Source organism: Ailuropoda melanoleuca, chromosome 1 (assembly GCF_002007445.2).
Source record: "Ailuropoda melanoleuca isolate Jingjing chromosome 1, ASM200744v2, whole genome shotgun sequence".
Classification (NCBI taxonomy): Eukaryota; Metazoa; Chordata; class Mammalia; order Carnivora; family Ursidae; genus Ailuropoda; species Ailuropoda melanoleuca.
Window position 1 is genome coordinate 147,627,321 of NC_048218.1, and position 26,265 is coordinate 147,653,585.

Below are 26,265 nucleotides of genomic sequence, written 5' to 3' on the forward strand. Positions count from 1 at the left end.
ATATCTCATTGGTCACAACTTTTCCATATAGCCACTCCTAGCTGAAATGGAAGCCTTTCCAGGAATTGTCCTCTCTAACTGGGTCACCAAATGCCTTGCTAACATTTGGGAGTGGAGGTATAATGAAATGAAAACTGGTGATGTGGAGCATAGATTCTGGAAGGGAAGGACAACTCTAGGCAAGTAAAGAGCAGTTTTGGTGGAGAGGTGGTATGAAGGCCTGAGAAGAGTAAATTCAGGGGAAAACAGGAGGATGTAGGATTAGAGAGAGCCAGTATGGCCTTCTCCTTTGAGGAGAAAAATGGGAGTGACTTAAACATATGTTGAAGGTAAAGAAGCAATAGAAATGGAAAGGTTTAAGACACATAGAAAAAGAGAAAATCAATGGTGCAAGGTCCCAGAAGAGGAGAAATGTACAGCGCCCCTTCTCTTCCTCTGTGTCAAGAAGAAGGTAAGAATGAGAGCAAATGATGATGCTGAGGGCAGGAAAGAGAAAATAATAGGAGGCTGTGGGAAATTCCTACCTGGTAGCTTAAATTCTTTCTGAAGTAGGAAGCAACGTCATCTCCTGAGGGCAGACTATGTATATGGTAGAGCTTGGATAAGGAAAAGACTTGTATTGATCTGGAAATTTAGGGCCAGGGCCTGAACCATTGAGATGATGGGCAAGATAGTGTATGAAGTGATGAATCTTATGACATCCCCCTGCAGCTCTGCAGCACTTTCCTCGGCCTCCACTTCTCCAAAGGCAGGAATGAATTATGGGAACGGGAAACCTAGAATCCTCTTTGTCCCTCACTCTCCTAAGTCAATCATCAAGCTCTGTTCATTCCATCTTCTAAATAGTCCCCACACACTTCTGTCCATCCCCACTCTCCATACCACTGGTAGTTTTTGGATTACCATGATCTCTCATTGGGATACTTCCCTGAAAAACTGATCACACTGCTTGCCTAGTTAAAAACGTTCCATGACTGCACCATTGCCTTTAGGAAAAAGTCCACCCAAACTCTCTAATCTCCTTTCCAAATCCCTTTCTGATACAGCGTTTTAATCTCTCCCCACTTCCTCTGCTCATCCATCCATACTACACTGCTTCTCCATTGAGATGCCATCCCTTCTCAACCTTCACTTGTTCTTCCTCTGTCCTAGAAGGCTCGCCTCTTCCAACCTCCACCACTGTTCCCTTTCCCATCTAATCCCATATTCATCCTTTTGTCAGCCTGGTGGTCCACAAGAAAGCGTTCCTGACCTCCCAACACTAAAGGGGTGCCCCTCCTGTGGAGCACTGTATTAGCCCTAACAAGGCATTACTGTTTCCTGCCGGGACCACATCTTTTTTGTTCACTCCAGTGACCGCAGGATTCCAGCAGTGTGCTAGGTACACAATAGGCACTCAAGATGTGTTTGTGGAATGAGCAAATGAATGAATAAATTGTGAACCACACACCCTGGAGTTTCTACTACATCGATGGCCTGCAATAAATTGTTAATGGAAATTTAAAGTGATCGAATGAGCTAAACTGTCTGTAGTAGTAGAGATAATGCATCTCCGAGAGGCCTTGCTTGGGATACCTCCCGCAGGTGCGGGCGCCGGGGATGCCTCCCACAGGCCGCAGCGGGGGGGCCTCCAGGGGAGCAAGGGAACGCTTGGGCGGAAGGCGGGGCCTCCTGGGCAGTGGCCCCGCCCCTGGGCGGTGCGACTCCCGGGCAACCGAAAGGCGGGGCTCAAGGGCGGGGAACTCCTCTTTTAAGGCCGAGGCGCGTCGGCGCGTCCGAGAGGCGTGCGGTGTTGGGGTCTTGGGTCCCGGCCGGGTGGCCCAGGTTACTGGCCGCGCCGCCGCGGCCGCCATCTTGCCCGCGTGCGGACTCCCACGGCGGGAGGGGCGGTGACCGGACCGGAAGTGGCTGTGCGGCGGCCGCGCTGCCTACTCAGGTCAGTGAGTTGTGGCTCGGGCCGCGTCTAAGCATTCGAGACGCGGAGATCCCGTGCGTAGGCTTGGGAGTGCAGGGGCCGCCGCGAGGGGCCCGGGAAAGCCCAGTTATAAGGCCCGTGCGGAGGCCGACCCGAGGGCCCCCTCGGAGCGGTGGCGCGGAGCGTCGCGTTCCGCGCTGCGGGATAACTGCGTCGGGCGGCCGGCCGGGCCTAGCAGGGGAGCCTCGGAGCGGCGGGCGGACCACCTCGGGGGCGCTGGGTCCGCGCTGCAGCCCCACGCTCGGCGAGTTCGTGCGGAATCGCGTCCTGGCGTTGGACTGGAGGCTGAGCCAGGTGTCTGGAGCGTGGGAGTGACCCTCAGATTCCCAATTTACGCGGAATAGCGACGAGCCACGCTCCAGCTGTACTCTATTAAATATTACCAAAAGGGCCTGTCACCCGGTTAGCTGTGCTTTCTTTTACGACTGTTGAAAATTCCGTAAGAGGATGAATAAAGCCTTTCACGTGTGCCATGAGCATTACTAAATTGCTTAGCAAATGACTGCATTTACAGGCCTTTTGTATAACTGTATTTTTAAAGGAAATTTATGAAGTGCCTCTCCTTGAAGATGGTGAGGGTGAAAATTTCTTTAAACTGCTAGTGTTGTTAATTGTCATGGTAAGAAAAGTAGAAGACAACAATAAAAGGATGTGGAAGGGTAATTGGATCCCCTGTACACTTAGTATTATGGATCTTCACTGCCCAGTAGCCACACAGGGTTGAGATGTCCTATAAGTGTAAAATACACATTGAATTTACAAGACTTGGCACCAAAGAAAAAAAATTCTCAATAATTTTTTACATTGATTACATGTGGAAAAGGGTATCTTTTTGATACCTGGTTTGGTTGAATAAAATATATTGTTTAATTTCATCTCTTTTTCAGTGTGGCTACTCGAAACTTTTAAATCATTGCTAACACGGTATTTCTGTCGGACAGTGCTGTTATAGATATTCTGGTGAAGAATACAGAATCAACATGGCTTTCCTTTGCTCAGAAGCCATTGATGGGAAGTGAGCTCTTGTTAAACTTGAAGGTGAGGATGTAAATATAAGCTGTAATTATTGCATATATAACACCTTCTCCACCCACTTTTCAGTGTCTCCAACATTTGAAAACATTAACTTCCAGGGCTGCTTAAGGAAATCATAGTGATACTAATAGCTGTGTGATGCAAAGAACTCAGTTTGTCTCAACTTTGTGAGGTGGAGATAGGGTGGGTTCTTATTCTTATTTCATAGTCTTGGTGTATTAACGGACTTGTTGGAGTCCAGCCAGTGAGTGTTGGAGGTCCTCTGACTCCAGGTTCAATTTTCTTTGCTCTTCACCATACTCCTAGTCATCTGTGTTCATGAGCCAAGATCCCATCTGTCTTGTGTGTTGGATTGTAAAGAAATACATTTCTTACAAGGGCGCTTATGGATGTACCTCTCTATTCAGGGCCAGCTTTGTGTTATGCAACCTATATGCAGTCATATAAGGCCCATTGTGTAGAAGGGCTGGCACTTGGTTTATTGCTCTGTTGTCACTACCTTGAAATTTCTTAAGAATTTTTGAATAAGGGGGCCCTGTATTTTCATTCTGCACTGGACCTTGCAAATGATGTAGTTGATTTTTTATTCTGCAATGATCTAGGGTGGGAATTGGGAGGTGTTCGACAAGAACTAAAACATCTGGTCTTCACTTTACTCCCGTGTGAAATGAGAAGGGCTCGCCAGTCTCTCTCCCTGTTTGGTGATTCTGTATGAATTACTGTAATCAGATTTTGTGGCTGGTAATAGAAACAGTATACGTGCATAATAACATTAGGAGAAATGCTGATAGTCCTCCATTGAGAGTCATGCAAATCAAAGACTTTTTATTTTTTATTTTTAAAGATTTTATTTATTTATGTGACAGCCAGCGAGAGAGGGAACACAGCAGCGGAGTGGGAGAGGAAGAAGCAGGCTCCCAGCGGAGGGTCCCGATGTGGGACTCGTGGGACTCGATCCTGGAACGCGGAGGTCACGCCCTGAGCCGAAGGCAGACGCTTAACGACTGTGCTACCCAGGCGCCCCAAATCAAAGACTTTTTAAACTATAGTAACATTTTTTTTTTACAGTAGATTTTTCCACGTGCCAGCAAGTTTTCTTATAGATCATCCATGTAAAGAATATGATTATAGGATGGATATATGAAAGTGTGATTATTTGAGCATTTATTTTGATAAGAAGATAGGCCAGATCACCAGATACCTCCATTTAAGAAGTTTCCTCTGTGAAAACATGAGTATGAACCCTTACTTGGCAGTATCTGTTCCTTCTTTTTGTTGTCATAGCTACGTCTTATTGCATGAGGTGTCTCTTCTCATTCCTAAATTTTTAAATTCTCTTTAAGATTGGACATAACTTCACATTAGAACTCAGGCTTTATTAGATCAGTTTATTAGTCCGCTTGGGCTGCCATAACAAAAGACCATAGAGTAGGTGGCTTAAATAACAGAAATTTATTTTCTCACAGTTCTCACAGGTTGGAAGTCCAAAATCAGAGTGCCAGTATGGTCTGGTTCTAGTGAGAGTTGTTTTCTTGGCTTTTAGACAGCTGCCTTCTCACTATGTCGGCACATGGTGGGGAGAGAGCTCTATTGTCTCTTCCTCTTTTTTTAAGGGCACCAGTTCTGTCAGTTTAGCACTCTATCCTTAGGACCTTATTTAACTCTAATCACCCCCAAAAAGAGTCTTTCTGTCATACTGTCACATTGGGGATTAGGGCTTCAACATGAATTTTGGGGGTGGACACAGTTTAGTCTATAGCAACTTATCTGTCTCTGTTCACTACCATGTTCTTAGCATTTAGAACAGTTTCTAGCACATACACTATGGTCAATAAATATTTACAGAATAAATGAAAGACAGGTAGTAGAGTGATCCTGTCTTAGGGTGGCTCATTGTGGGCTCTTGTCCATCATTGGAACCAGTTATGACTTCGCTCTTGGCTGAAGCCAGTCTCTATTAGGAAGGATAAGATGTGAAAACATGAGGAGATTGGTAAAATGTGGATATAGCAGTGTGAGAAATGTCAGGTGGAGCATTTAACAAAAAATTATTATTAAGTATCTAAGTGTCTAGTACTAGGCTGGGTCTCAGAGGTATAAATAGAGAGCAACAGACACTTTTCCTGCTTGTATGGCTTTTATAATTTAGGAGAGACAGGATCATTTAAAGGAAGGAATACTGTTTGCTGAGAGTACTATCTAAGTAACCTGACAGACCAGGGAATGGATAGAGGATATTTTATGTCAACCATGATGGTTGAGAGATGGTTAAGCATGTGTTAACTTGACCTAGAAGGGAGGGAAGAATGCTCCAACCAGAGAGAACAGCATTTACAAAGTAGTGTTGATGAGGGGCAGAGGGAGATTTCATTCTAGGAACTGAAAAGAACAGTGTAGCTAGAACACAGCAAAGAGGAAAATGGTGTGCCTTGATGCCAAAGCAGTAGGTAGAGACCAAAGCATTGAGGATTTTATAGGTTATATTGAAGATTTGGGACTATATACTAAGAGCAGTTGGAAACCATTAGAGGGTTTTAAGTAGGGATTGTATAATCTGGCTAAGTTTGTGTTTTAGAAGGGTCCTTGTGATATTGCATAAAGATGAATTTCATAAAGACCTGAGTATACAGATGAGTAAAAGAACTGCTGAATCAACACATAGGCCAAGCATGTTGCATACCTTAATTTCTTATGGAATCAGTCCTCAGAGCTGTGAGACTTGGCAGCCTGAGTGGAGGAAGAAGAGTAAATAATTGGGTTGAGCTAGGCTTGGCGAAGGCAAATCTAAAGTGGGAAAGAAATGAAGAAATTGAGGGTCTTGTAAAAATATAACTGAAATGATTGATGTTGAGCGTCAGACCTCTTAAGAAAGGAAATAAACCAGTGTAAGAATTCTTAGAGGTTTTTTCTCAAGCATCTAAATTCTATGAGTATATTGCTAGACTGATAACTCCTGACTATAAGTTTTAAAAGATCAAAAAGTAAAGCAAGTATGTTTGAGCTGAATTTATTTAGTGTATCTCTACATCTGGTACAGGGGATCAGGGGATGAATGAATCATAGCTTCACCTTTTAAGAACTGACAGCATGGGGCACTTGGGTGACTCAGTCGTTAAGCGTCTGCCTTCGGCTCCAGGCGTGATCCCAGAGTCCTGGGATTGAGCCCTGCATCGGGCTCCCCCACTGGGAGCCTGCTTCTTCCTCTTCCACTCCCCCTGCTTCTGTTCCCTCTCTCGCTGGATGTCTCTCTCTGAAAAATAAATAAATAAATAAATAATCTTAAAAAAAAAAACAACTGACAACATGGCTGTACAGATTCTAATTGCCATGAAAATACTAAATGTCTTTGTTCTTTTTTAATCCAGACTATAACCTGTAGCCAGAAATGGTTAAAAGGAAGACATTTAAATTTTTGTTAAGTAGCTTTTGCTTTTAAAATACAATTTCTCTTTTTAATTTTTTTTAAAGATATATTTATTTGAGAGAGATTGTATGCATGGACATGTGTGCAAGCATGGTGAGGGGCAGAAGGAGAGAATTTTTAAGCAGACTTCGCCCCTGAGTGTGGAGCCTGAAGGGGGGCTTGATCTCATGACCCATGAGATCATGACCTGAGCCAAAGTCAAGAGTCAGTCACTTTAACTAACCCAGGTGTCCCTAAAATACCATTTTTAACATAGCTATTTTTAGTTTGTGTTTAAACGACTATCATATTTATCTTTGCAAAATCTCATGTCAATATTAAAGTTCATAGAATTGAAAACTGGAAGAGCCTTTAATGATAACTTCATTCAGTTTCCTAAATGCAGTGTGTGTACCACTGGTCGTAAACAAGATGATTTTAGGTAAAACATAATCAAGCATTTTTTAAAAATTCCAATATAGTTAACATATCAAGCATTTTAGGGGCTCCTGGGTGGCTCAGTCAGGTAAGTGTCTGCGTTGGGCTCAGGTCATGATCCCCGGGGTCCTGGGATCAAGCCATGGTCGGGCTTCCTGCTCAGTGGGGAGCCTGCTTCTCCCTCTCCCTCTGCCCCTCCCCACTACTCTTGTTCTCTCGCTATCTCAAATAAATAAATAAAACCTTTTTAAAAAATGTTAAGCATCTTAATAGTTACACATTTATTTTAATGTGTCTTAAAAAATATTTAGCATACCATACCTATGATTCACACTGCATTTGGGAAACTGAATGGACTTCATGATGAGGTTAAAATTGATTTTCTGATTTTAAAAATAGTCACTTTAAATAAAAATATTAAATAAAAATAGGTGGTACATGAATGAAGTTTGGGAAACACTAATCTAAAGCAACTCTTTTGTTATATAGATGAGAAAACAAAAGGACCCCTAATCCCAAAGGCCTTTCTGTGGCGTATAGCTAATATATGTCAGAGCTAGGAATAGAAGTTAACTCTATTCAATACATGCTACTGTTTATTCTGCCTTATAGGGCTGCTTCTTACTGTTGAAACTTGAGGAAGAGACCTCTGTCTTAATAGTGGCATTGTACTTTAAATCTTCATTGGCCGTTATGGTGGCCATATGTGGCTATTTATATTAAAAGTTAATGAAAAGTAAATAAGATTTAAGATTTGTACTAGTCACATATCTTGTGCTTGGTTAGCCACATGTGGCCAGTAGCTACCCTATTGGACAGTACAGCTAGAGAACATTTCTATCCCTGCAGAAAGTTCTATTGAATAGGGCTGCTGTAAACTGTTGCTTAAGAACATGATTCATAACACTTTAAAGTTTTAACCCCTTCAAAGAGATGATGCTTATTAATTTGCTTGCCATACTGAAGTTATATTAACCCTGAGGTTAATGGCGCTACTAATAACGTGCAATTAAAATAATCAATCATGGGAAATGAGGCCAAAATGTAGTTCTCAGAATCTTACCACCTCATCTTATTGGGGGGGAAGTTTTTTTTTCCCTTTTTCATCAATAAATATTGTCATGAATTCATAGCAGTTAGAAGAAATATATTGAAAAACAAACTTTGCAAATAGTTTATTCATCTTAGAATTGTATTTTGTTAAGATTTTAAAACTTTTTATTTTTAAACAGATTTTCAGTGAATGGACCTGACTGGACTCTTTGAGCACATCAATAAACATGAGCGGTACCAAACCTGATATATTGTGGGCACCACACCAAGTTGATAGATTTGTCGTATGTGACTCTGAACTGAGCCTTTATCATGTGGAATCTACTGTGAATTCAGAGCTCAAAGCTGGATCTTTACGTTTATCTGAAGACTCTGCAGCTACATTACTATCAATAAATTCAGATACGCCTTATATGAAATGTGTAGCCTGGTATCTCAATTATGATCCTGAATGTCTCCTAGCAGTTGGACAAGCAAATGGTCGAGTTGTACTTACAAGTCTTGGTCAAGATCATAACTCAAAATTCAAAGATTTGATAGGAAAAGAATTTGTTCCAAAACATGCACGGCAATGTAATACCCTTGCATGGAATCCATTGGATAGTAATTGGCTTGCCGCTGGGTTAGATAAACATAGAGCTGATTTTTCAGTGCTGATTTGGGATATTTGCAGCAAATATACTCCCGATATAGTTCCCATGGAGAAAGTGAGACTTTCAGCAGGTGAAACTGAAACAACATTATTAGTAACAAAACCTCTTTATGAATTAGGACAAAATGATGCTTGTCTCTCTCTTTGTTGGCTTCCACGAGACCAGAAACTTCTCCTTGCTGGTATGCATCGTAACTTAGCCATATTCGATCTTCGGAATACGAGCCAAAAGATGTTTGTAAATACAAAAGCTGTTCAGGGGGTGACAGTAGACCCCTACTTCCATGATCGTGTTGCTTCCTTCTATGAAGGTCAGGTTGCAATATGGGATCTAAGGAAATTTGAGAAGCCAGTTTTGACTTTGACTGAGCAACCAAAGCCCTTAACAAAAGTAGCATGGTGTCCAACTAGGACTGGTCTGCTTGCCACTTTGACAAGGGATAGTAACATTATTAGATTATATGATATGCAGCACACACCCACTCCCATTGGAGATGAAACTGAACCCACAATAATTGAAAGAAGTGTGCAACCTTGTGATAATTACATTGCTTCCTTTGCTTGGCATCCAACAAGTCAAAATCGAATGATAGTTGTAACTCCCAACCGAACAATGTCTGACTTCACTGTTTTTGAAAGGATATCTCTTGCCTGGAGCCCAATTACATCTTTAATGTGGGCTTGTGGTCGTCATTTGTATGAATGTGCAGAAGAAGAGAATGACAATTCTTTAGAAAAAGATATAGCAACGAAAATGCGCCTTCGGGCTTTATCCAGGTACGGACTTGATACAGAGCAGGTATGGAGAAACCATATTTTAGCTGGAAATGAAGACCCGCAGCTCAAGTCACTCTGGTATACCCTGCACTATATCCTTTTCATTATGATTTTCATGAGATGAATCAGGTAGAAATGTTCTTAAAGTTTGCTGAAAGATCAGTCTGTAAATTTTATTCTGAATGTTTTATATGCAAATATAAGTTACATAATGCTAAAATTACCAAGTAAAATTATTTAAAACTGTTGAACTCGAAATACTGCTTTACAGATTGTGTGGAAGGAAGAAAAGTTTATCTCTCCAATAAAGTAGAGCCATCTTACATTGGCCGACGCCTATTATGAATTGGCTCCAAATCAAAGTAAGTTTAGCTTTGAAATAGGTTATTATGAATCATCATTAGTATTTCCTATGCATTTAAATACTTATGAAACAATATACAGAAGATATGGATCAGAAGTCTCCAGGAAACAAAGGCTCATTGGTTTATGCAGGAATTAAATCAATTGTAAAATCATCTTTGGGTAAGAAAATTCTGTTTTATTTTCTAAAGTATAATTTTTGTACTCTTATTTTTCCCCCCATATCCCCATCATATAGTTACTTCGGAATAATGTGTATAATTTTTGTTGTTGTTTTTGGGGGTTTCAGGTTAGCTATTTTAGTGAATTGTTAAGTGCGTATTTTATATCCAAAATTCTTTTTCGGGGGAGTCTTGATTCTTTGAAGTGATACTGTCTTTCTAATCTATTCATTTATTCAATGTTATTTTTTTTGAAGACCCACTTTGAGAGTTATTACGTTAGATGATTTATAGGATCCTTGTTGTTAGTTTCAATTTTATCACAGTGTTTTGCTTTTATAAAAGCTAAATAAAAAGACATAATTGAAGGCGATCTCTTTTTATTGTGCTGCTCAAATACTTTCACTTAGCTATTTAATAACAAGGTCTGGGTGACTATGTCATGACGTATGGCCTTACGTGAAGGAGCCTTACCTGAAAGAGTCCTTGATGAGTAAATGAATGTATGAGTTAATGCAGGGTTGAAATTGATCAGCTATTTAAGAATAAAGATGACAAATGAGCCAGACTTAGTTTTTCACAGAACAGTTATTCTTATTCTTTTTATTGGAATAGAATTGTGTATTATACTATAATCCTTTCCCCAACCTAGGATTCAGTATCTAGCTTTTGATAGCAATCAAATTTGGGCCCAAGTCAAGCTGCTAGAAAAGTAGTTTATATTATTTAATCAAAGAGTGGCAGTTCAAGTAATAAATACAACTTGGTCTTTAATAGGATTTTCATAAATACTATACAAATAATACAAAATACCAAAACTACTAATTATAATAAGGGTAGGTTAAACATTTCATTTAACAATTATTAAAAAAAGTTTAAAGGACTTTCTCATTACTTTGTTCCACATTGCTGAAGAGGCAGTAGACACTATTTGATCAATTTCATTTTGGTATTTTCTCACTTGCTCTCCACCAAAAAAGTAACATGGGTCCAATTAGAAACTTCCATTTTTATTAATATAAGTAAAAGGGCAGATGTACTGTAATATCCCTGTAAATGAACTTGCTCATGACTTTAGAACCGCTACTGCAAAGATTTAAACACCGAGTTTATAGAATTTCTAGTATTTTTGCTATATAGTAGCTCAGGCCACATTGCATTCTCAGTTATTCTGAAGTTTATTATTGTTTTTGTCACATTTTGATATATTTTAGGGGAAAACCTACAAACTGCCTCTGAGGAAAAGTAAGAGGAAATATAGAATATCTTTATATTTCTAGTGCGAGTAGAGAGAAACTGAATGTCTTAAGAGTAGTCTTTACCCAGATTAAAAAACTACATTAGAAAGATTTCCTCATTGCTAGACTTTCAGCTTTTTGTTTATTTTGGTTTAGATATTTTTGTTTTTGTTTCTACAGCCCCAAAGTGAAAAGTAGAGAAATACTGTCAAAGATGGCACATGTGGAATTCAGTTTTTTGTCTGGCCATAGTTCTTCCTCTAATTGCTAATTGTGTGCTAAGAATTGTCCTTGGAATAGTAAGATATACCTGTCAACAAGATAAGTCTCTTCCCTCAGAGACTGAACAAGGTAGATATTACCCATGTTCTTGCGAAGTTTACATTCTAGTTCAGAATATGGAAAAGTAACTAGGCAATTTACCATGAGGAAGAACAAACAATTATGTATAGAAGAATCCTAATTTGGGTGTAAGGATTAGAGAGGGTTCCCTGGAGGAGGTAAAAGCAAAGACAAGGAAGGTCCAGACAGGGAGCAGCATATGCAATTAACCCAGAGGAGAGGGAGCATAGCACATTTCAGTATTGCTGGAACAGAGTGTGAGAGAGGAAATGAAGAAAGAATGGAGACTAGAAAGGTAAGCAGTGGGGTAAGTAACTCAGGACTTAGAAATCATGGTAAGAATTTAGGGAGATTTATCATTCTGTAACAAAGGGAAACCAAGGAAAGATTTTGAAGAGTATTGACAGAATTAGATTTGTGTTTTAGAGCTGTTGCTATGTGTGGAATGAATTGGAGAGGATCAAATAGGGACCTCAGATAAAAACCACAGTAATTAGGGGCGCCTGGGCGGCTCAGTCAGTTAAGTGTCTGTGTTTGGCTTAGGTGGTGATCTCAGGGTCCTGGGATCAAACCCCTAATCAGGCTCCCTGCTCATTGGTGAGCCTGCTTCTCCTTTTGCCCCTCCCCCTCTGCTTGTGCGCTTGAGCACTCTCTCTTTTTCTCTCTCTCTCAAATGAATAAAATATTTTAAAAATAAAAGCCACAGTAATTAGGCAAGGCATAAGGGTGTTCCTACCAAGGTTAGTGGCAGAGGAGCTAGAGAAATGTGGATAAATTAGAGTGCGACAAAATTTAATAACCGAATAAAGGAGATGGAGGGGAAGGAAAAGTGAAAGATAGCACACATATATATAGCTTAGGAAACTGGGTTAATATGGGTACCGGTTAATTACGGGTACCAGTTAATTTTCCTTCTCATTTGAGAAGGAAAAAAGTTTGTTTTGGAGAAAGTTGAAGATAGCTAGGTGAAGATGTGCAGTAGGCAAGAAGTTTAGAGTAGGTTGAAGAAGTAAAGTCATCCACTTTGAATAATTCTTCCAAGAAATTTGACTAAATGAAGGAGGACAAAGGATATATAGTTAAAAGAGCAAGTGAATCTGGAGTCATAGGAGGGTTTTTGTGTTGCTTTGTTTTTAACATGGGATTGATTTAAGCAAGCTTAAATGCTGATGTGGGGAAGCCCATGGAGGTTGAAGATGCAGAGAAAAGGAAGTAGTGAAGAGCAAAATTCCTAGGAATATGAAAGAATGGGATCCGGAGTACAGGTGAAAAGACTAGCACCAAACAGGAGATGTACACTTTCTCCATACCAGCCCGAGGGGAAGGGGAAATGTATGCAGGTTGTATAAGGTTCAGTGACTGGAAGCTGAGGAGCTTACCCCTGATGGCTCCTCTTTTCTCAGTGTAGTGGGTTTGCTTATTGAAAAGGAGCAGGAAGATTGTAGAGAGAAGACACGGAGAAGAGGAGCCAGAGTTATCTTGAGAAACATGGGAGGATTGTGGGGCAATGTTGTTTTACAGAAGATAAAATAAAGGACAGTGGGCTGAGAGAATTAGGATACTGGCAAGAGAATGATTCATTTGTTCTTCTTTGGGAGGGAAATGACAGAAGACTAATAAATAAAAATATGAGAGACCAAGAGATGGTGAGGTTGAAAAATTTAGAAGTGAGATTTCTGGAAGGCTATATCAGGTTGTGGTAAGAAAGTTGTTCTTTTGAAGGAGGACCGATTTAGAGTATGTCTATGAAAGTCTTGGAGGTGTGAACCACTAGAGATAAGGAAGCAATGGAACAGAGAGACTAGTTTATTGGGTGGACCAAGTGTTGAAGTCAACCAGGATGAGAATGCATGCTCTAAGGGAATGTCTTGTACAGTCTTGTGAAGAAGTGTTCATAATGTTGTTAATAACTGTAGTTCTTTCCTTTTAGGATGGCAGAAAATTGCATATAAATGTTGGTCAGTCTTCCATCCAATATGATGAAAATATTTTTATATTTGAAGGGTAAATTCTGATTAGAGAACTTGTCTATTCAGAATTACTTTATCGGACAGAATAGATAGGACTTAATGTTTTTAACAAAATGTTCTTATAAACACTGGATAATTTTACTGCTTTGTTATATAGATGTAAAAATGCAACACATATCTACAAATAGCACAGTGTCTGATTACTTGGTGTATGTAGTATTTGAAACCAATTTTTTTAAAAATGTTTTTTAATGTCTAAGTGAACTTGTTTCTCTCTCACCTGTCAATAAAATATCAATTCTGTTTCTTTATAGTGCAATCTCAAATTGGGGATACACTTTTGTCACTTTAGTATTGCATAACATGCGTAAATAGATTTTAATTTTTTTTCAGAGATAGTTAAAATCATAATTTTTAAAATTGCTACATGTTAAAAGTAATGACTACACACTTAGAAATGCACAATATCATATTGCTTATTTGATAACCCTAATTAACCTGTCACACAGTTATCAAGCCATAAGAAGGCCTCTAGACAACCAAAATACATGACACAGTATCCAGCATTTGACTTAGAGGATATTTTTCCACCTCTTAATAATGAACTCTTTGGAGTTGTATGTATTGATCTTTATTCCATGACACACTTTCTGTAAAATAAAAACTCAAACGGAATCTTATTAAACTATGAGGAATTGTTTGAAAACTGCTGCTTTTTGTTCAGCTCTTTAAAATTGTTATTTTCACCTTATAATATTCTCAGAATTGAATCTAAAATTTATAGGGCAAGTATGAAAATAAATACCTTATGGTACATCTACAGCTTGTTCTACTTGAAATGTAACACCACCATTCTATCTAAATTTAAGTTTGTTATTCAGAAAAGTAACATATTTAATTTTTGATATGCATGTTTTAACTTTATTCAAAATTTTCTAATAGTTCTTAAAATTTCACTTTAATAAGCTAAAAGCGATTTTGTCTTGACTAACTTTCCTCATGGTTGCAAACAGAACAGCATGCTTACTCTTTTCAGTCGGCAGGCCATTCTCTTAAGGAAAGAAAACTTTTCAGAAGTCTCTTCCTGACCCCTTGACCTAAATAGCAACAGTTTCCATCAGTAATGTTAAAAATAAGTACTTTCAAGTGTAATTATTTAACTGTTTTATTAAATTTCAAGAATTTTATAAGTAACTCATCTTGAAACTTCTTCATAAAGCAGTGATATATAGCTTAAAATATGCCCTAACACGAATAATATTGTAAGCTTTTGCCACAGCCTAACATCATATAATGAAACAAGTATTTAAATGTGTGAATTAGGTTTGACGAGTTTAGACTTTGGCTATGTACTAATTTTACTCTACCCATGTATTTAGACTAAATGGACTTTAAGAAATCTTTTGCATTATTTATATAATTGCATTATTTATAAATGACAACTGATTCAGTTGGGTTTTTGAAAGATTTTATTTATTTTTTTATTTTTAAAGATTTTATTTATTTATTTGACAGAGATAGAGACAGCCAGTGAGAGAGGGAACACAAGCAGGGGGAGTGGGAGAGGAAGAAGCAGGCTCATAGCGGAGGAGCCTGATGTGGGGCTCGATCCCATAACGCCGGGATTACGCCCTGAGCCGAAAGCAGACGCTTAACCGCTGTGCCACCCAGGCGCCCCGAAAGATTTTATTTATTTAGAGAGGGAGAGAGAGAGAGCATGCACTTGAGGGGGGCAGAGGGAGAGAGAGAAGCTCAAGAAGACTCCATGCTGAGCCTGGAGCCCGATGCCAGGCTCAGTCTCACGACCCTGACTGAGATCATGACCTGAGCTGAAATCAAGAGTCAGATGCTTAATGACTGAGCTACCCAGGTGCCCCCAATTCAGTTTTTAATGTTTTCTCAATATTGCTTGTGTTCATTTCTTTAATGCCTTGATCAGATGAGTATAGTTAAAGTCAGCTTTGGACAGTATATTAACTTATATTCATTTGTTATTATTTCCATGGTCTGGAGTCTTGGCATATACCTTCACTGGGTACTCTGCTCAGGGTCTCACAAGGCTAAAATGAAGATGTTGGCCAGGTTTCCGGAAGTTGGTGTACTCTTCCCAGCTCATATGGTTGTTGATAGAATTGGTTCTTTGAGTTGTAGGACAGAAGTGTCCTTGCTGGCTGTCACCAGGGGCTGCCCTCAGCTCTTAGAGGCTGCCCACGGTTCCTTGCCACATAGCCTTCTCACAACAAAGCAGCTTTTACTTCCAGTCCAGCTGTAGAATCTCTCTTATTTCCTCCAGACTCGTTTGAAGGTGTCACGTGGTTACGTCAGACCTACACAATGTAATTTCCCTTTGATTAAGTCAGAGTCAATGGAATAACAACCTGAATTACATCTGCAAATCCTTTCGCTTGTACTATCTTGTGTTATTTAGAAGCAAGTCACAGATTTCACCTGTCCTCAAGGGAAGGGGATTATGCAAGGGTGTGGTTACTAGGGGGCAAGAATCATGGAGCCCATTTTACAATTCTGCCTACCACAAATAAGTTGAATTATTTCTTAAAACCTATTTATTATTGATCTAGTTATTTACAAAGGCATACTTACTGTATTACTTGTAAGTAGATAAACACAGAATTACTGTAAGTTACTCCTAATAAAAGATGTTTGTAATTTTGGATATTCTTGCTGCCTAATTCATAATTTAGTTTATTCTGAAAATCCTTTTCATTAAAATAACAACACATAATTCTATAATGACAATTTTGTTGGTAAAACTTTGTAAAACATTTAATAATTTGAGTTGCAGTTAAGAGTCAGGTTTCATCTTTGTTTTACCTTAATTTAGTACCATTAAGATCATCTGCCTTGATTGCAATCTAATGCCGAACGAATTATTTATTTATTTATTTATTTATAAAGATTTTATTTATTTATTTGACAGAGAGAGACAGCCAGCGAGAGAGGGAACACAGGCAGGGGAGTGGGAGAGAAAGAAGCAGGGTCCCAGCGGAGGAGCCTGATGTGGGGCTTGATCCCAGAACGCTGGGATCACGCCCTGAGCTGAAGGCAGACGCTTAACGACTGCGCCACTCAGGCGCCCCCCGAATGAATTATTTAGATTCCTTATGAAAAGAATATGAGAATATAAAGTCTTCTGACTTAGTGAAGAGAAAGAAACCTTCAAATCGTTGCCATTGTATTTTAGCTTTAGTATTTAAACTTTTTTTTTTTTTAAGATTTTATTTATTTATTTGACAGAGACAGCCAGCAAGAGAGGGAACACAAGCAGGGGGAGTGTGAGAGGAAGCAGCAGGCTCATAGCAGAAGAGCCTGATGTGGGGCTCGATCCCATAATGCCAGGATCACGCCCTGAGCCGAAGGCAGACGCTTAACTGCTGTGCCCCCCAGGCGCCCCTAGTATTTAAACTTTTGAAGTACTTTTATATTTATCTCATTTTTTCATATATATGTATATATGCATACAAAGAGAAAATGGAAGATGGAGTGTATTGGATCTTAAGCACTGGGGATAGCCTTTCAAACAGAAACAAGATGCCTGCCCTTTTGGAGCATACGTTCTAGTAGGAGAAGAGATGAGTCTGAAAATTAATAAAATATGGGAGCTTTCATTAGACCTAAAGGAAATAGAGGAAACGGTGTCACATTAGATAGTAACAGGTGGCACTCTTAGATTAGGTGGTCAGGGGGGCTTCTCTGAAGCAGTGAGTCAGCCCATCAAGCATTAGTTGTTCTTCCAGTAGCTCTTTTTGATATTTCAAGGAACTGTTGTACTTAACAACATGTAAAGTATGTTTTGTTTTTGGCATATTGTACATTTATGCTGTCATGAATTTGTAGTTAAGAAGTCAGATGGGTAGTAGGAGGGCACATATTGCATGGTGCGCTGGGTGTTATATGCAACTAATGAATCATCGAACCTTGCATCAGAAACCAGGGATGTACTGTATGGTGACTAACATAATGTAATAAAAAAACATTAAAAAAAAAAAAAAGAACACTGATTTCCCAAAAAAAAAAAAGTCAGATATTCAAAACATGATGTTGAAATAATCTCTGTGTAAAACGGACTTATTTTCTAAATATATTTCAAAAATTAGTAAAGCAACTAATATAAAAATTCTTCTCTTTTCAGGAATGGTGGAAAGCAGCAGACATAATTGGAGCGGTTTGGATAAGCAAAGTGATATTCAGAATTTAAATGAAGAGAGAATCTTAGCTTTACAGCTTTGTGGGTGGATTAAGAAAGGAACGGATGTAGATGTAGGGCCATTTTTGAATTCCCTTGTACAAGAAGGGGAGTGGGAGAGAGCCGCTGCTGTGGCATTGTTCAACTTGGATATTCGACGAGCAATCCAAATCCTGAATGAAGGGGCATCTTCAGAAAAAGGTATTAGGTTATAGTCTAAGATGATTGTAGTTTGTAGAATCCTTTAAAGAAAAGATGCTGATCACTTTCAAATATTTAGTCAATATATTTGTGTAAATTTTTTTGAAAGACAACACAGAACTGTATCTATGCAAGTAAATATTAGCCCATCTCTTTTGTTTATGCCTTGGTTTATGTCTGTAAAGAACATAATGTGTCTAAAGACAAAATGTGTCTTAAGTATCGTTTTAATAAAATTACAGTGAATGCTCAAATGCATCCATTTTTAATGCTTTTTCTTTAAAGACAGTTCACATTTTTAAGAAAGGCTTTTTCTTGAAGATTAGGATTATTACAGTTTGTAAGCATTCTTTTGTTTGCAAGCATTCTTATGGCAAACATTTGAGAGTTTTTTACTTCATCTTTTGGATGGTTATTGGTTGGCTTTTAGGAAACTAAATGACTCTTTTAGTTAGACTAGTATAGAGTATTGTAAAAATCCTACTTTGAGCTGCAAAAATGCTTCTACTTGAGTCTGGTGATTTAAACCTACTTTCCATTTAGTATTTTTTTAAAAGGAAGAAACAATGAAACTTGATAAAGTTTTACTCTGACATTTTGCAAGGGAATACTCAGGCAAATAAATTCAATCCAGAAATTCAGTGTTTTTCTATCAGGAATATTTCACTTGAAAATAACTAAGATGTATATAGCTATTGATTTTTAATACACCTATCAAATTATTTCTGCTACTCAGAATGCTTAATTCTTACTTGCTGTTCCATTTTGAAACCATTACAGTTCTGTTGTACCATAGAGAAAAACACGGAATTAATGTATTTACTTGCAGTAAAAAAAGTTGAAAAAGCGAGTGTTTTGCCCAAATTGGCCTCTTTTCCTTCACTTTTGTTCTAACGTAAGTCTTCCCCATTTGAGAGTACAGTAGAAGATAATATGGCGATGAAAGAAAGAATTTGATATTTAAAGCCGTTTCTAATTATAATTTTGCTACGACCTGGGAGCATGATACTTCCCTGTCATGTATACCTGGAAAATCTGGTGGTAGATTTGAACACTCATTCTGTCAGTAGGGGGAAAGTATCTTTCTAGTGATTTCATTTTAAGGACTAAAAGATTTCCCTGAGTCAAATGTTCCTTCCACTTGGAAATAAATTGTTTTGAGCAGGATTTAGGAAGATACTCCTTTGTTATGGTGGTGGTGGTTGTTGTTAATCTTAAAGACTTTAAATCCAACTTAATAGACTGGGTAGAGGAAGCAAGCACAAAGCAACTTGGGGAAAGTGTTTATAGAAATGAAGAAGAAGGCTATTTAATAACATAAAGTGGGAAATGCTATTTTATTTGGAAAAGAAAGAAAATGATTAGGGTCCAGGAACAGAATAAGAAAATTGCTATAATAAATGTACAAAATACTTAAAAGTGAGTTTAGTTTTTTCTTGAAGGTGAGCTTATATTAGAAGGCTAGCCAGTCCATAGGGCTGACTGTCAGGTTAGCAGCTTATCAGTGACTATATAAACTGCTAAGAATAATGTTTAAAATAATGTTTAATAATGTTAAAATAATGCTTAAAAGAATAATGTTTAAAAGACTGTTGATAACAAATACTTTGTTGCGTATGTGTCTAAATAAATGCTGTGGTAATGCTGATAGTTAATTTTGTCCTAAAAAAATTAAAAGGCTCTAAACAGTAACACTGTATAGGAACCTGCCTGGAATAAGAACTTGAAAATTTAAGATGTGCTTGTCTAGCAGTATGGGCAAAAGCTTTATAAGAATGGAAATTTTTGCTTGTGGTCCTTGCCAAATTTTCTAATGTGGAAACCCTTAATTCTAGTGGGCTTATTTTTCTGTAGGTAAATGTGGCCCTCTGATCTTTATGGTTTAAGAACTGGAAGAGAAGGTATTAAGCTTTTGCTCACTTTGATTAGCTGGCTGTTTTAAATGTGCAGGTGATCTGAATCTCAATGTGGTAGCAATGGCTTTATCGGGATATACGGATGAGAAAAACTCCCTTTGGAGAGAAATGTGCAGCACTCTACGACTACAATTAAATAACCCGTATCTGTGTGTCATGTTTGCATTTCTGACAAGTGAGACAGGATCTTATGATGGAGTATTGGTAAGCTAATTTCTGTTTGAAAAGACCCTTTTTTAAGTTAGGAGTTTTTAGCTAGCCTTGTTAAAATTTTCAAATGTCCATTGCTTAAAATATTGTTATATTTTGATGTATTTTGTATTATTTAAAATAAGGTATCTTAAATATTTTTGAGCAGGTCTTGTTGAATGTCATTTTACAGTTAGCTGATAATAAACTTGATTTTTAAAAATAGCTTTAACAATATAATTTATAGACATAGAGGGCATAGGATTTATCCTTTAGCTTAAGAGCAGCTCTAGAATTCTACAACTGTAAAACGTAAGTTTTATATTGAACTGTAATTTTTTTAAAGTGTGTATTTTTGTTTTTAGTTAAGTAAACAAACACATGATCAGTTATGATCAGAATCACTATATATCTTGTCCAAGTTAGTATTTGCATTCTCAGACATGTACCAGTTTGGAAAATATATGATCACACTACTTACAGTGAACTATTTCATTTTTTCATTATTTGGTCTTTCATTGCTTTTTCTCTCATGCTTTAGCCACCTATAACCACATCACCAAATAGATTCTTTATCACAGATTGGGGAAAGAAAGAATGAAATGAGTTGGGCTTGTAAGTTTCAGTTATTGGGTTTGTTTGGTTTTTTTTAATTTTATTTATTTCACAGAGAGAGAGAGACAGCCAGCGAGAGAGGGAACAGAAGCAGGGGGAGTGGGAGAAGAAGATGGGCTCGATCCCGGAACCCTGGGATCACGCCCCAAGCCGAAGGCAGATGCCTAACGACTGAACCACCCAGGCGCCCCCACAGTTACTGGGTTTTAAGCTTCACATTAGTACTACAACTTTCTTCATGCTGTTGGACTTCTTTCTACCACTGAGAAGAGCTTTCTAACATGAAATTTATTTCTGTGTTTGCCGTTACAACACTTCATATAAAAGATGCATTGCTTGAAAAATTGATTTAAGTGTCAGTCCCTAAGAATTTATAAAAACATGTATTTTATGGAGCTATCTTAATGAAAATATTAATAAGTGTTGTTAGTGTCCATTTTGACAATTCCTTAGTTTATATATTTTGTCCATTACTTTTAGTAAATGAACTGTTGAACTTTTCTAGCCACTTCAAATTAATACCCAAGAGTATGTTGGGTTTTTTGTTTGTTTTTACTATTATTACTCTTTTTTGTTAAATAGAAGACTTTAAGTGTTGCATTTTGAAGAAATAAAATAATACTTTCAGGAAGTAGAAAGTATGGTGAAGACTAGAAAAAGAAGTGGATTGTTCAAACTTTAAATTGATAGAGAAGTATTCTTTAAATATTAAGTTTCTGTATTTTAAATTAAATGACCCATTATAAATACCCTCATTTTCTTATACCTAAATTTGGGTTATTAGGTAAGGTATATCTTACATTGAATAGGATGTTCATATTTCCAAACTGCTTTGAGAGTATACCTACTTACACTTTATGTAAATAATTATAATTAACATATCCTTTGTTAAAAATTGTTAAGTTGGTTATCTAATGAAAAGTACTGAATCGGGAAGTCAGAAGATGAAGGTCTGAGTCCTTGCTCCAGCTTGGTTACTTCAGCTGGCCAGTTAACTTTTTTGGGTTTTAGTTTTCTGAGTTGTAAAATGGGACAGCTAATATTTATAACACTTACCCCATCAAAATTGTAACACCTCCACCTGAATCTAAAGAGTTAAATCTCGTTTGTACCAAACATGTTCCCTCTTAAGGGCAGAACCATATTTTATAATTGAGAAAATATGCTAGGATAGGTACCAACTGAAGTGATCTTATGTTTAAAGCAGGAAAACTGTATTTCATAGAATGACTTCAATGGAAATAGGATCTTTTTTTCCATCTTTACACTGTTTTTTACTTACCGCAAAATTAATTACCTTTCTACATTTATAGAAATTCAAAATAGTGTTTTACAATATTGACAGATATACAAAGATTTAAATATCACAGTACCCCTGAAAATTTTGTCACAAACCACCTTTATAACTGTATTTTGCTATGGCCACAAAAGTATGTCTATTTAGAAGGGTATATTTTAAAACTTACCACTTTCTGTATAGAGACATGTGTTGATAGACTTTACAAATTCTGTATCGGTATATTCACACTGGTATATTCACTGATAATTCACAGATTTCCTGGATTTGTTGGTTAACTTAGCATCCCAGAAAAGATTTTCTCAGTTTTCCCAAAATTAATTTCTATGATGGAAGGATTACATGGCATCTTAAATCTGATGAACCATACATCACTGCTCGTATTTCATGACTGAACTGGAATGTTTTTAAACTGAATTGGTCAGTATTAAAAATGTAAATTTTTACTTTGCAAGAATAATAACCTTAGCATTGAGTTTCCAAAGCGATACATTGAGAAAGGCATCTTAGGCAATCAGTGGCTCTGCCAGTATATACACAATAACTTACTAATACGTTTGAAAATAAAATTACATATTAAGTATGTAAAATAGTCTGCAAGAATTTAAAACTCGTAGCACCTACAAGTAACTTCTTGCTCTTCTTTTCAGTATGAAAACAAAGTTGCTGTACGTGACAGAGTGGCATTTGCTTGTAAATTCCTTAGTGATAGTCAGGTAAAAACTAATTTAATTCTATATTTGAGGTAATTAATATTTGCTTTTATTGCATTAAGGAAGTAATCTTTACAAATATGTGTATGTAACATTTATATATAAATTCTTCTAAAAAAGTAAAGTAATAATTTTGTTAGATCAAGATACTGTAGACATGTATCATAACCAAAATTGTTTAAGAATCCTGACTTAATATTTACTTTATTTCTGCTTTTGGTCTACAGATAAAGACCTTGAACTAACCCCTTTGGGATGCTAGAAAAGAATTCCTTCATTACCTAATATAATAAAAGTATTGAATGCATATTCTGTGTCTATAGTGGGAAAGAAATGCCCATAAACAACCAGTAATACAGGTGCTAAGTGCTAGTATAATGAGGAAGTGCTGGGGGAACATAGAGGAATCTTGGCTAGAGGTTGGGGTGGGATGAAGTCAGAGACCTTACCAAGAGGTGATTATTTTTGATAATCTTCAGGTTCCCTTTCAACTCAAATTCTGTGATTCCATTATAGCAAGAACTTTGCAGAATACTGAGGAACAGTTCTCTTTAAATTTAAAATTGTTAACCCTCTATACTTCTTTTATAGAATAATTTTTAAAACATAAGAAATGCCTTTTTAAAAATTTTTTTAAATAATCATGGATGCCGCATTGTAATTTATGGTAGATACAGACTTCTTAAGTGATCACATCTAAATTTTTGCAAGGGCTTTGTTTTAAAATGTTTTCCATAAAAATAAAACTATTCCTAAAGTACAGGTTTTGAAGTACAAAGTATATAGTGAAACAGATTGCTTCAGAAAAATCACTTTGAATTTTCCAGTTAAATAGATATATTGAAAAGTTGACCAACGAAATGAAAGAGGCTGGAAATTTGGAAGGAATACTGCTTACAGGCCTTACTAAAGATGGAGTGGACTTAATGGAGAGTTATGTCGATAGGACTGGAGATGTCCAAACAGCAAGTTACTGCATGTTGCAGGTTAGTGCGTTGTGGCAGCAACTTAAAAGAAAAACAGTGATGGAACACCTCCTTCCTTCATTAAGTGGGTATGCCTTTTGCTTGCTCAGGATCTTTAGAAGGCATTTAATTTAATTCAGTTTTTTAAATTTAAATTTTGGATAATTAACATACAGTGCAATATAGGTTTCTAGAGTAGAATTTAGTGATTCATCACTTACATACAATACCTAGTGGTCATCACAACAAGTGATCTCCTTAATACCCATCACCCATCTAGCCCATCCCCCACCCACCTCCTTCCATCAACCCTCCTTTTGTTCTCTATCTTTGAGTCTCTTATGTAAGCTTGTTTTCCCCTCTTCTTTTTTCTTTCCCCCCTTCCCATATGTTCATCAGTTTCCTTTCTTAAATTCCCCATATAAGTGAGATCATATGGCATTTGTCTTTGACTTATTTCACTTAGCATAATATACTCTAGCCCCGTCCATGTTGTTGCAAATGGCAAGATTTCATTCTTTTTGATGGCTGAGTAATATTCCATCATATATATATACACACCACATCTTCTTTATTCATCAGTCGAAGGACATTTGGGTTCTCTCCATAGTTTGGCCATTGTGGACATTGCTGCTATAGATACTCGGGTGCATGTGTCCCTTTGAATCTGTATTTTTGTATTCTTGGGTAAATGCTTAGTGCAATTGCTAAATCATGGGGTAGTTCTATTTTTAACTTTTGGAGGCACCTCCGTACTGTTCTCCAGAGTGGCTGTACCAATTTGCATTCCTACCAACAGTGCAAGAGGATTCTCCTTTTTCTACATCCTTGCCAACACCTCTTGTTTCTTGTGTTGTTAATTTTAGCCATCCTGATAGGGTATGAGATGATATCTCATTGTGGTTTTGATTTGTATTTCCCTGATGTTGACTGATGTTGAGCATCATTTCATGTGTCTTTTAGCCATCTGGATTTTTTTTTTTAAGTGTCTATTCATGTTTTCTGACCATTCCTTAACTGGATTATTTGTTTTTTGGGGGTTGAGTTTGATAAGTTCTTTGTAGATTTTGGATTTTTTTTTATCAGATATGTCTTTTGCACATATCTTCTCCCATTCCGTAGTCTGCCTTTTAGTTTTGTTGATTGTTTCCTTTCCTGTGCAGAAGCCTTTTATCTTGATGAAATCCTGATAGTTCATTTTTGCTTTTGTTTCCCTTGCCTCAGGCAACATGTCTAGTAAGAAGTTGCTGTGGCCGAGGTCAGAGGTTTCTGCCCATGTTCTCCTCTAGGATTTTGATGGATTCCTGTCTCACATTTAGGTCTTTCACCCATTTTAAATTTATTTTTGTGTATGGTATAAGAAAGTGGTCCAGTTTCATTCTTTTGCGTGTGGCTGTCCAGTTTTCCCAACACCATTTGTTGAAGAGACTGTCTTTTTTCCATTGAATATTCTTTCCTGCTTTGTCAAGGATTAGTTGACCATACAGTTGTGGGTCCATTTCTGGGTTTTCTATTCTGTTCCATTGACCTGCGTGTCTGTTTTTGTCTCAGTACTGTATCATATTGATGACTACAGCTTTGTAATATAGTTTGAAATCTAGAATCATAATGCCTCCAGTTTTGTTTTTCTTTTTCAGAGTTGCTTTGCCTATTAGGGGTGTTTTGTGGTTCCATACAAATTTTAGGATTATTTGTTCTAGCTCTGTGAAAAATGCTGGTGGTATTTTGATAGGGATTGCATTAAATGTATAGGTTGCTTTGGGTTGGAAGGCATTTAACTTTAACGTAATCAGTTGATCTATAGAGGACTTCTACCTTATTTTGCTGTCCCTCAGCCTCCTGCGTTGGTTATCCAGTTTTTCCTTTCATTTTGGGAAGTGTCAGTGTTGAACTTACATAAGACTCAAACAGAGCAGAGAAACGTCTTTCTAATCTGTCTAGTTCACAAAACTATACCTTCTACAAAAGAGATTGCCTTTCCCTGATCTGAACTACAGTCTCACTTGAAGTGCAGAAGGCAAGTTATACCACAACTCTCTTAACTCTCATTTTCCCATTTTATGATTTGGGGTAACCAGTTCATCAATTTGTTCTCAGTTCTTACTGTCCAGCAGTTAAAAACAGATTTCTGGCAAAGGTTCCCTTCTTTACTTTTGATAGAAATAATGGTGAAAATTTAGAACGTTTCCCTGAGATTTTCTATAGCCCTCCAGCTAGTCTTATCCTTTCATGGTGTCCTGTTTCCTATCCCTGTCTTTTCATACACTTGATAGCATGCTGTGTACTGGGTAAATGTAGTAAAATGCCCCCTCCAACCCTACCTTCTTATGAACAAATTTAGATACTGGCCCACGAACCACAGTATAAACTTAGCAACTTATCAGGCCACTGCCCATGGAAGAAAAGGTGTCATTCTGTAACGAAGTGCATCATTTTTTTCTTGCTGAAATTAGGTTACATTTATTAAATCAAACTGTAAGTATGTGGCTACAGAGTGCAAGTGGCCTTATATTATTCAGGAAGAAAAGTCAGCTATTATAATTATTGTCTCCCTGTGTAGTGTTTTGTTTTCAGCAGTTTACCCTTGATGCTTAGTTGTACTTCTTTCTGTCCTGCTTGTTCTTCACTGAGTTTCTTGGATCTGCAAGTCACTGTTTTTCATTAGTTTTGCCAAGTTTGGGGGTATTTTATGTATGTATGTGTATATATATATATATATATATATATATATATATATATATATTTTTTTTTTTTTTTT

At 37.4% G+C, this 26,265-nt stretch overlaps 1 protein-coding gene across 4 annotated transcripts in view; it reads left to right on the forward strand.

The window, feature by feature from the left end:
• The first annotated feature begins 1,717 nt into the window (after window positions 1-1,717).
• Window positions 1,718-26,265, forward strand: part of MIOS (meiosis regulator for oocyte development) — a 35,393-nt gene continuing 10,845 nt past the window's right edge. The window contains exons 1-8 of one of the 4 annotated variants that reach the window (XM_034668111.1): window positions 1,718-1,936; window positions 2,863-3,013; window positions 8,084-9,425; window positions 9,760-9,858; window positions 17,558-17,812; window positions 19,763-19,932; window positions 22,480-22,545; window positions 23,370-23,528. In XM_034668111.1, coding sequence (XP_034524002.1) covers window positions 8,132-9,425; window positions 9,760-9,858; window positions 17,558-17,812; window positions 19,763-19,932; window positions 22,480-22,545; window positions 23,370-23,528 — 2,043 coding nt within the window. In that variant the 5' untranslated portion in view covers window positions 1,718-1,936; window positions 2,863-3,013; window positions 8,084-8,131. Of the gene's footprint in view, window positions 1,937-1,966; window positions 2,378-2,862; window positions 3,014-8,083; window positions 9,426-9,759; window positions 9,859-17,557; window positions 17,813-19,762; window positions 19,933-22,479; window positions 22,546-23,369; window positions 23,529-26,265 lie in introns of those variants that run through there. The other 3 variants (XM_034668117.1, XM_002919819.4, XM_034668133.1) reach the window with 3 other exon arrangements.